Source organism: Syngnathus scovelli, chromosome 5, assembly GCF_024217435.2.
Source record: "Syngnathus scovelli strain Florida chromosome 5, RoL_Ssco_1.2, whole genome shotgun sequence".
Taxonomy (NCBI): Eukaryota; Metazoa; Chordata; class Actinopteri; order Syngnathiformes; family Syngnathidae; genus Syngnathus; species Syngnathus scovelli.
Genome location: NC_090851.1, coordinates 8,382,126 through 8,394,475, shown reverse-complemented (window position 1 = coordinate 8,394,475; position 12,350 = coordinate 8,382,126). Strand labels below are relative to the sequence as shown.

Below are 12,350 nucleotides of genomic sequence, written 5' to 3'. Positions count from 1 at the left end.
GCGCAGTTTTACTGTAGCACTCAGTGATTGTTGATGTTGAGTTCTAAATTTTGTATTGTGCCAATTTTACCCTTCAATTTGAAGCAGCGGTTTCAGACGTATTGTACAGTGGCTAACGGTAGCAGTGACTCGTTGTCACTGCTCCTGTGGTGTTGCATCTCAGATGGGATCCTACGTCGCACTCGTTTGGCGCTCTTGCTACAAGTCGAGTTTTTTTAAGAGCCAAAAAATGAGTCTCAATATTTATATGGCCCTGACTGTATGGAACCTGCTTAAGTGTCAGAGGCCAGCTAAGTTTGAGTGTGATTATGCATTTGTACTGGAATGGCGTCACTGCACTGGTGGGTGTCTTTGGGCCGAGTGAACCACCATGACCTCACAGGCAGTTGGTTGGAAAGCAGATGGCCACATGTCATTGAGCTGGGTGCGATATTGACAGAACACCTCATGTCCGTGCGCCCGTTAGCCTTTGCTTGCCAAGCATTTACAAGCCTGCAAACTATTGAATCTGCTGCCAATTCACATGACAGATGGCCACCATCGGGAAGATCCGTGCTTCTTGTCGGCCGCCTGGCCCCACCCGAGACGTTCTCAAAGTCCTCTTCCAAACATGTTCCAAAGCTCTTTTTTTTTCCGCCCCTCCCTTCTTTCACGCAATATAAACAGCATGTCTTCAAAGCCCCAGCCTGGCTACCCTCTGCTATCATAAAACTGGAGAACAAATGACCATAGCTCCATAAACAAGCCACTCATCATTTAACAAAAAAAGCATAAAGTTGTGATAGGTGTCGCAGTCAAGAAGTTAATTCGTTGTTTAACAGCTGGCAGTGTTGAGTCCTGCCAATACTTTGCTTGTGTTCTTGCACTTCGCGGTGGTCTTGTCTGAAACACTGACGTCTGATTTATCAACCTGTCACAAGACCGCATCCACCTGACCTGGCTCATCTTCGGCTCTCAGCCTAGCCTGTGAGTTCACAGCAAACAAGAATTTAACCAGAAATGTTATCTTTTTTAAATGTTGATTTTATTTTTATTTTTTTTCTCTTTGTATATAGGATTAATGAAAGTGTAACGCAGCAGCAACTTTTTATTGGGAAAACGTGGTTCTATTTTTATCACTCCAGACCGCCAGGGGGCAGTGCTGAAAGCACAAAATACACCTGGATGAGTTGGATGTGACGACCTAAAAGCCTGTGACACCCACAGGACAGTATTCATTTAGGAACTTGATCATAGGCTTGTATGAAGTTGTAAAATTAACAGCTGTCTTATACTCATGGATAGAATTTTAAATACATTACAAGAACATTATACTGTTGAGGTACAGAGTTTGGTGGGATAGAGTCAATAAAATCAAACATGTAAGGAAAGACTTAGAGTAAGTGGACAACATCATTTGCAAGGATGCAATACTGGTATCACTGTCATTCTTTTTTTATTTTTTTTTAATTATCTGATCTGTTTCAAACATTGGTAACATGGCCGGACGATGCAGTGGCAGGATCTTACAGTAAGGGGTTGGTAAGGGTAGGGGAGGCAGAGGGTATATGCAAACAAATGTTATCTTACGAACAATGGAATTTACAGTGTTGTCTGTGATTGCATGTGCTTAAGTTGGCTTTGTGAGCTCATAAATGCCAGCGCCAGTGTCACTTTTTTTAGATAGAGAAAATGCCTTGATTATCTTGTATAAATCCTTAACACTGGTTGATATTCATCTCATCTTTAAATGCATTAAGGAATCATATAAATGATATAGTTGTGCAGCTAAACACTTTCATGAGTTAGTAGGTGTGCAGAAAACCAGCACACTGAAATAGATACCCTCAATGTAAGGATATTTGACCTTCAGTGCCATGTGCGTATGTACTTGTATCACATGTGGTCTGCCCGGCTTTAGTTGGACAGCTAGTGTCGCTCTCTGGGCTCTCAACATAAAAGTCTGCCTCTGATGAGGTTAAAGGTAGAATATTAGAATGATTTAATTATCAGAATAATCCCATCTAATGACTTCACACATGTCATTTTAAATCCACTGCAGAATAAACATTCTCGCCTTCGTGTCTATGTTCAGCTTCACTGTCATTCTCACATGCACCAGCATGAGATTTTAGAGAAAATACCAGCATTTTATTTTTGCTTTTGGTACCGACATACCTAGTTTATGTCATGCGTTCATGTATTTTTTGTAATTTTTTTAAATTTTCATTTAAATATACATTGTTGCTGTATCCAACCAGTATAAAATGTCCCATTATGCACACACACCAAAAAAACTAAACATAACATATAGTAACTGTATGAAATATTTTGCCACATAATAATGTTTATTATTCACTGACACTCTCAAATACATACAAAATGAATCTATATTGTTATTGTAGTTGTTTGTCATGTTGTAGAGCTGTAGTACTTCATAATGTTGCTGTTTCAAATAATTTGGTAACCTGAGTTACATGAGAGAAAATATAATAGGTTGTATGCCATGTAAGCTCTGATACAACCCGTGTATTGAATGTCAATGCATTGTGTTAATGATCATAATGTATTTGGACAGTGCAAGGTGTGTCAGAGAAGTTCCAGGACTGGTGAGTTACAGTACACTGTGACCTCGGCTCGATCTCTGCAGGTAATAAACCTTTTCCACATGCTTTTATATATACATACAAAGTAACACTGGTGGTGATTATTTATCTAAATCTTAGTATCACACTTCAAACATTAATCTGCAGGTGTCATCCATGTAGTGAGATCATTTTTTCTTTTCATTTTGAACTGAAATGAATGTGAGCAGTGACGATAGTGGAATGATAATTCCCATTTATTTACCTGGGTTATCAAGTTTGCACAATTTCTCTTGGCTTCAAGCAGACGATATGATGTGAAATTGGATGTCATTTCCAAAATGATTACTTTTTACTAATCTGTGAGATCCAGTTACTTTTACATTACAGTAGTGCTTACAGTGATTGTGCATTCTTAAATACTGTTGTGGGAAATAGTGGCGTGATGGTGTTCTTTAGAAGGCTTTATCACTTGACTATTATCATGTCACTAGACTCTCCGTCATTCCGGCTTGCCTTATTGTCAACACCAGTTGATGCTACAGTGGTATCTGCTTTCTCACCGAGCCCAAAATAGAGTTGTCGCACACGGACATTTGTATAACAGAGCGCTTGGGAGTGAGCTTTTCCGGATGGTTGTCAGCACAGAAAGAGATATCTGCTCAAGTCTGCCATTTGTCACTGAAATAGACAATGTGGTGATGGTGCACATTCCACCCTCTGTAATTAATTGGGGTGACTGTTTTGACATAAAGTATTAAATCGTGTCATTTAGTCAATGTATGGACATGAATCCAAGTTAAAGACCGTTCAGTTTTTTGTTTGAAGTTATTCTGGCTAATTGTTGCTGTCTTTTTTTTTTTGTTTTGTTTTGCCAAAACAGCAAGTGTAAGCTTCTACAGACATAGTTTTTGCCATTTTTGTTAACAATACTCTGTGTTTTTAATCTATACAACATTTATTTCACTTTACGGGGGACTTCAACATTTTACCACTATACAGTATATTTTTTTTTTTTTTAGATGGCACACTACATTGGTCAAATCCTTCATGCTCCATAAATTGTCGTGATTATCCAACATTATCTCGTTGATGTGATTGCTAACCTGAAATTAATAGAATTAAATACTGACCTTTGTGCCTGTCTCCATCTTTCAGTTGACTACCAAACAAGCCTCACCTTTATGGGAGACCATAGTGTGGCAATTACATATTGACTCCATATAGTACAGTATGATTCAGCAGTTAGATTGATCCCAGTACCTCCCGAGCCACCGAACACCATTGCTTCCCACTATTGGCCGGACTTTACATGCGTCTGTTTGTATGTGTAAGCGTGGAAGTGCTAATCAGTGTTGGCCCGAGAGGATTTCTCGTCCCTGTCGTTGCTGTACCGAGCTTGTCCCAGCCAGGGACTCCCATTTGGCCTGCTCCAACTCAACCCCCTTGTGCCCTCTCTAGAGCCCACCCCCCCCTCCAGAGAGCCATTCACTCAATCTTCCGTGGCCATTGGAAGAGACCCTATTTTGATAGCCCCATCTTTCACGGGGAACCGAATTGAGAACAAGGTCGCTTATAGAAAACAGGAGGGTGGCCCTTTTGTCCTGTGTTGATCTTTTTTTTCTTTTCCTTTCCTCTTCTCACCTGGCAGCCAGAGAAGAACTGAAAGTTGCCGCTGCGAGTGGTTGAGGCTTAGGAGGTGTTAAAGCCGCAGGTGGTGCTTGGATCGGAGTAGGAGCCCGGATATATTTTTAGGTGGGCTGAACAAAAATGCTTGGGAAAGGACAAAGTGGTGGATACTCCTCAGAGACAACTGGAGAAGTTTCACAAAGGTAAGACAAAGTCCAAACCTGAATGAAACTACTAATTGAATGCAGATTCTGATTATGTTACTGGGGTGTTTTGAGAGATATATGTACATTCGCTCTGGCATGTTTGTCCACTACATTAACATTAAATGCAAAAAGATTTTTAATTTTTCTTATGTAAGCATTTCTTTAATATTTTGCATGGGCTTGTGAAGTCACAATCAATGTGAACAAAATGTATAGAATATTAATTACTGTTAATAAAATACCTCCCTTGAAAATGCTATTAATATGATTATTATTAATACATTATTTACTATACTTAGTCCTCAGATGTATTTTAAATATTAATTTTATGTGACAGAAAAAACATTTTGCCAGCGATTACATGCTGATACTAAATAATGCTGCATAATTAATATAAAAAATCTACTCATACATAATTCATTTCAAATTATATTATAGCTGCTTCATGACAACATTTACCAAAGTGCTTTATTAAGGGTTAATATATTTACTATAATGAGTAATACGTATGTATGTACACAACACAAAACTAAATGCAAACTGAATTTATTAATTTAAGTTTTAATTTAAACCTTTTTTTCAGTGTGTACCAATATTTACAAAATATATAGATGCATTTTGTTTCTGGTGTTTTCCTGTAGCTTTGGGGCTCCTGCTGTATGTCTAATAATTTATAACCGTTTGGCAATGATGGTTTAGAATGTTGCCTTTGAATGTGAGCTGCTGAATGGAGTTCACTTGCTTATTTTAGAACATTATGTCTCAGATTAACTTTGTCCGATTAAATTTTAAACATAGATGGTATTATTAAATTATGTTTGAGGAAAATATAATGTACAATTAAATGAAGTCTTAATTGGGGCTAGGATTTTCACTTGAACAGAAGTCTCAAAACAAAAATTCTGAACATTGAAAAACAAGCTCTTTTCTCATGGTTTGATTTGTTGTGCTTATTCAGTTTCACTGCTTCGAGTTGTCATGTCATGTACCAATTATCCCGTTACAAGTTATGGTTGGCATGGCAATCTTTTGAACATAGGTATATTTATGAAATGCAAAATCGTAGAAAGATAAAAAACATTTGCCATTAACTTTCTGACTGCATGTGCTGTATGATCTCGTGTGCTTATTTCATTGATTTCAACGCATAGCCTCCCGTTTCACTTGTTGACTTTCCCCCCGGTGCCCCACCTGCCAACTCTAAATCATTGCGGCAGTATGTCACAGAAGGTTAAGTTGCCCCGTGGCCACTCCCAAGGCCTCCAAAGGTCTTAAAAGACCCCTTAAATATTTATTGTGCATGTTGAACGTGACCACACCAGAGGGAAGGAAAACTTTAGGGTGGTTATTGAGAACAAGTATACCACCAAGTATGTATAATATGACGCTCAACCTCCTTGTCACTGACAACACAACGGGTCACAACACCCGGGTCATGACCAAGAGCAACTTTCCCTCACCTCACATGGTAGAACATTGGTGTTGGGGTTGAAATCGCTTTCTGAGCTCATATAGGGGACTCCTTTGAAATCAATATAAACTTGCTTGAAGCACAGCCAGATCAGTGACTTTACTAAATTTTTTTTGGCACGTCTCCACCTGGATTCTAGACTACCCGAAAAATGTAGCTTGAAAGGGATGGTTGTAATGTGAGCATTAAGGTCATAACATTTAATCCTCACAACTTTATTGGGTCTGTTGCTCGTTTAACTGCTATCTAACAATGTCTTTACTCATGGTTTGTTTTTGACTATTGCTTAGAGAACTAAATTAAGCAATGACAGGTCGAAACAGCGTCACCTCCTGCAGTCTTACGACCTCCTACTTTCACTGCTACAAATGTTCTTTGAGGTGTTGACACATGGCCACTACTAAAGCGAATCGTACTGTTAAATGTTCAAATGAGCTATATTTCATTTTTTTGTTAGTTTTTTAACATTGCCTTCATGTGCTTTGTTAGAACTACTATGTTAGTCATAACTCACTTCCGGTATAAATTTAGAGCATGGACTATGTGCATGCTACCTCCAAGGTTTCCCAGAAGGACATGGAGGGTGTAGAAATGGCACATACACCAACCTCCTGTTTTATGTCCCATACTGATTCTGATGTCCACAGCCAACAGCTGAAGCAGGGGACATTAAAACACATGTGCTCATGGCACCGTGCCTTTCACAATGTGGGGGGGCAAGAAAACAGGAAATGCAGCAATTTATTATATGTCACAGGTGCAAAACACACAAGCGCACATATATTAGCTAGCACAAAGTGTCATTGCAAGTGGTTACTTATAAAATACTTTTTTTTTGTCAGAATCAGTTTTGTGATCTTTTTTGACCTTGAAATTGCTTGTATAATAATTTAATCAAAATATAGTTTCCTGAAAATATGACATTCACTATGAAATGACAATGCAACAACAACCATTTAGAATATTATATATTATTATATTGTATTTAAAATGTCAACAGACATCGATCTGTGTGGGTGACGGACGGCAATCAAACGGAGTTAACGCCATTCCCAAATTCTGGACCCGCGTAAAATCGAGGTTCAGTTGTGGTCCTTCACACACAAACATTTAATCACTCACACAACTGATCTCCTAAACTCTGTTGCTAACCAAAACAATATCCCCTATCAAAGCATGTGAACAGTCTCTCAGATAACTCAAACCATGGCGGCCATCTTTACGCCATGATCAGTTAATATAAGCCCCCAGATCAAATTATTAATCATGAAGGCAATGAGTAGCTTCAGTTTAGCATTTCCGAAATGCTTGCGTTTACGTGGAAACCAAAACCTGGCTTATATTCGATGAATTTGCATGGTGATAATCTATGAAATCCCCTCTTATTTTGGAACGGCAGAGCTCACATACTTATGAGAACATTAAGGGCAGACAGAGAAGAACAGAGGCGGCGACATGCAGTTTGTTATAGACAAAGGATTTACTCCAATTAAGCTGGTTCCACAAAGCAAAAGAGCAAGTCTGTCAGCCATTATTGAATTAAGACTCGAATTCTGTCATTGTGATGATGAGTGGAGGTCTGGCTATGTTTAGGTCCTGAATAACAGATAGCAGAACCAGCCACTCAGACAAGAAAGAGATTCAAGAATTAAAGCAAACATGATAAGAGGTGACGAGTGATAATTACCATCATGTAATTCTTCATAATCTCTAGATAAATGACCTGCGAGGGAAATGTGACTCCATCGAAATTTAGCACTATAGTTACTATAACAGCTTTTGAGTCGTTTGTTTGTCATGCCACTAAGCTTTGAAAAAGTCATCTGCTGTGGGCTTTAATGAGATTAAATGTTTAATTGGATGTCAAGCCGACTCATAACTTTGTTGAGTGTCAAGATACTGGATGCATGTGATGATTCACTGCGCTTGATACTTATTAAAACCGAGGATTCATGTTGCTGTTTCCTCTTAAATGTCATGCACATTGATGGATTTGTAACTATCGACTAAGACGTGACTTTGGTGGGATAAGCTTGTTCCGCATATGCAGCAAACCAGACCAAATGCATTTTTTGCCGCTAGTTTGCTTTTTCGTGGACGTTGTTGAGGTTTTTATGTGGAAGAATTATGTAGTCAAGGGGTCCAAGGTTGAAGGTGATAAACCCCTGGCATTTGACCTAGGTTTTACAGTTTAGATTGTGGTAAACCATTTCCTGATCAACAATTTGGGAACTGCAGGAAAAATAGTCCCAGGACATATTTTAAGAGAAAACAAGAGCCAGATTTTATTACCATAACAACAAAATTCTTGTCTGAATTTTAAAATTGCTATAGGCATGCTGTAGCTCAGATTGCTTATTCCTGACTGGAATAGTTGACATATTTTCACCGTGTGCAATAAAATTGAAAATAGATATGTTTAGGGATGTGCGCGCCTTGGACCATTGATTCCTTTATAAAAAGGGACGTTTTTTTTAATATATATTTAAATATATTTTATATATATTTACTCAATTTTTAATATATTTTATTGTATGTTTGAATACACGTTTAAACTAAATAAACTGTTTAAACTTACTTTTTTTATATATAGTTCAAACAAACAACAAAGGCATGTTTGTTGAGCCTATAAAATCGCATCCAGGGAGCTTTTCATTTCATTTAATTTTTAAACATTAGATTTTTTTGATCAGTGACTAGTAATTGAATATATTTGTAAAAATGTTATGTATTCGTAAAAAAAATTAAATTGATTAGACATAGGTGTTTCCACCCGCCGGTGAAGATGTGCAAAAATCTAAAATATAATGAATACATGCAAATTTATTAGAAAGACAGTATTAAGATTCAGTTATCACAAGTCCTCCTTTTTTTTAATAAACTGTCATCAACAGACTGCATTGTAGAAACAGCTGCATAAAAAGCTTTTTCAAATAAGCACAGCAAGGTTTCAAGATGCATGTACACTAAAAAAATATTGTGTTGGATTTACTCAATTCGTCAAGTGGTTGCACGCAATAAAATCATCAGAATTTGTTTTTCAGGTCGATGTAAAGTCTACTTAAAAATACATCTCGATCCAGATTACTTTATTTTGCGCAACCACGTGACGGAATAAAATCAAGTATATTCAACACCATTTTTTTTTTTTTTAGTGAAGGACAAAATCCGTAAATTTGCCCCCCCCCCCCCCCCCCCATGGAACCTCTGTCAAAAAAACCTCCGTGTTAACAATGCCATTGTTCTCACTTACACCTGTGCCCCGCTGTGTTATGTGCACAATTCACTGTCGACCGACCCCAGTTCCTGTATTTCAATATGTACTCTGTGAGCCCTGACAGAAATATAATTTTGGCTCATTGCCTTGCAACAGCTGCACTATTTCATAATGCTCTGATTTTCTTTTCTCTCTCATGCTCTCCTTCAAGACTTGTGAAAGACACTCCTAATACTTATTTGTAGCAGCTCATGACGCATGAAAGCATTACAGAATGGACTTAGTTGTTGTTAAGGGTTTTAAGTTACATGAGTTATTCCACAATGATGTTTGAGGCTATTTTTTATCCAGCCAAATTGTTCACACTTCTGTTTGACTGCAGACAGTCATGAAAGCTGTGTGATTCGCGTTGGCAATATGATGCTTTTAGACATGTTAAATGGCTAACTCTGGATCGTGTTGCTGTTTGATTTTCACCTGTTTCAGGGTGTCTGAAGACAGTGCTGTTAAGCTGCTAGATTCTGTGCGGAATATTACGAATGGGGTCACAAGGTGAGGCGTATACAAACGATGGGGTACGCCACGTTCCCAACGCTTTCTTGATAGCTGCGGAGGATTGAACTACAGTAACCTTAAGAGTCCACAAATGCCCATGTCACCACGATGCTGACCGATGTTAATGAATAAAAATGTCAGGTATTTACTGTGTAATCATGTGACTGGCCTCTGCCGCTTGAGACGCGCAGCAGGTGAACATAACCACTGGCATTCTGTAAAGTTGTCGACAGCTGAGAACGATCACCTTGTGTCCTTGCATGGGACGTTTATAAAAACGCCGCACATGCATTCAGCCTTTAACGCACACTTGTGGTTTTCCTTGAGCAATTTCATTAATATCTGTCATGCGTTGAATAAAGTTTTAGGGCTGGACGAATATAGCTTATGATTAACTCCATGACGTCTTATTCATCTTGACTTTATTCATAGAACACTTTAAAACTGTACTGTGACTATTAATGCAAATTTGTTTTGTTTTTTTATTTCTCAAATCAAGGCAGAATGAAGAATTTCTCCTTGTAATAATTTATCACAACTTGTTATTGAGATTTTATGACCGGTTTATAACATTTTTGATTGGCAAATAAATTTTTTTAGACCAGTGTTTTCAGTGTGAGACAACCACAATGACATATTATAATGTGATGAAATATGCAAGAATGTGTCCAGTGTCTGTAAACTGTTGTGATGAGCGAAGAGCTCACCATTTGTCTCCTGGGGGTTATTAAGTATTTGGGTACACCACAGCTGCATTTTATTAATCATTTTTTCCATTAGTTTTTCTGTCACATTTATGCTAGGAAATCAAAATGTGAGACATGAACATTGTCTTTACAGATACAGTATTGAACACTTGCAGAAGTTGAGCGAGTGAGTGAGGAAGTTTTCTTTTTGTCAACACGAGGTTAAATCCGATCATTTAATTGCCGATAACATGCGCCTCAGGTAAGAGTAGCCCTGCTGCACACATGCAGAAGCTTTGGTTCTTTAGTTTGAGATACTCAGGACAATTTTACCGTTTATGACAATCTCATCTATTTCAGTCTGCCACACATAGCGATGGATTGCATGGCATGAATTAAAGTGGGATCATGTTTGTTTGTGTGTCTGGATCTGCTCAGACACCCGCTTGTCAGTAAGTCATCAGTTTGAAGATAGAGGGGCAGCGACAATCCCTCCGGCCTACCCGCAGTGGTAAGCTTTGAGGTGTGCAGACCGGAAGCTATCTCAGCCTGTTTATTTTCCGCTCCTGATGAAAAGTGTCGTGAACTGCCGTTTATTGCGTCTGATAGATATCGGACACACCTGTAATAGCTGTCAATCCGTGCTCCAGAGATAAAAAAAAACTTTTTTAAAAATATAGTACGTACCCTTTCGACTCCCTTCAAATATATTTGAACTTATCAACACTTCAACTTATCAAAGGGCACCTTTTCAAATCTTCCCTAGCGGCTGTTCTCACTTTCTCGCTCACGTAATTCTTCAAATAAGATGTGAGGCGTGCTTGTGTGCTCTTTGTCACTCCTATTTCAGGTTTTCTGGCACAATAAAACAAAAGAGAATGATATGGGTAACAACATATTCAACAAAGCCATATAAAGATCCAACTTGGTGCTGATATGAAACGGGAGTTCACTATATTTTCCAGTAGATGGAAATGTTAGTGTTACCCCATCATATAAGGAAAAATACAGACTGTATCTCAACAAAAGAAAAACTTTGAAGCTAACGACCACGGTAACTAATTAATTCGTTGCTATCTTGGGTGCACTGACTTATACCAGTCCCAGAGGACGTGAATAGTCTAGATGCTTAAAGAAGTTCTAGAAGGTATAACGCTCTCATTAGCGCTTAATTTAACTGGCTGTGTGTAATGATCTTGAGTGATGTTGGAAAAGACTCCACCGCAGAATTGTAAGTGAGCTCCAATTCTACAAGTTGGGACATTTTAGAGCACATGTGTTGCGATTCAAAACTGCAGAGCCTGAGACATTGGAGTATTCAGTCATGTCGATAAACTTGCTCATAAAGGACAGGATGGATAAGGTCCGACCAGACAGCGCCAAGTTTCCTTCTTTTTAATATGTAGTATGTAACACAGAGCGCCCTTTTTTGGTAGACTGGTGCTTGGTGTCAAAATAGGTGCATCGTTCTAGTTCAGCATGTTTATGAATTTGGTGGACCGGCTATGCCTCACTGAATGCAGCGCCACCCACGCGTCTGCAAATCTCTTACATTTATAATGATTATAAAAGAAAAAATAGAAAAAAATCCTTGAAAATCATCACTAATTCTTGCCCCTAAATTACAGAGCAGCTAAAATAAAAAAATTTACAGAGCAGCTGAAATAAAAATATTTCCAACCTGTTTGAACCTCGTAGGCCATCCTTAAACGGCTGCTTTTAATTTGGAAAGCACTGGAATAGAATGGGAGTGATGTAAAAATGAAAATGAGATGGTGCCGATATGGAAGGAGGGGTAAGGAAGGATTTATGACTACATCGCCTCGTCGACCAGTTTAGCTCTGGTGTTGCTGAGCGCAGTCAGCGAAGACTCCACTAGGTGTGTCCTGCACCTGCTTATTCTAACCTGTACACCAGTTACAGCAAGTGTAACTACATACATAAATGATGTCTCAATCAAGAAAATTGTATAATTTTCACTAAATAGCTCAGCCAATGAAATTGACTATGTATAGTCAGGCA

General features: G+C 38.4%; 1 protein-coding gene across 1 annotated transcript in view; it reads left to right on the top strand.

Annotated features, from left to right (window-relative positions):
- Positions 1-238: 238 nt before the first annotated feature.
- rbm20 (RNA binding motif protein 20) overlaps positions 239-12,350 on the top strand; it is a 29,701-nt gene continuing 17,589 nt past the window's right edge. The window contains exon 1 of the mRNA XM_049719718.1: positions 239-4,396. Within this exon, the coding sequence (XP_049575675.1) occupies positions 4,335-4,396 (62 nt within the window). The 5' untranslated portion in view covers positions 239-4,334. The remainder of the gene's footprint in view (positions 4,397-12,350) is intronic.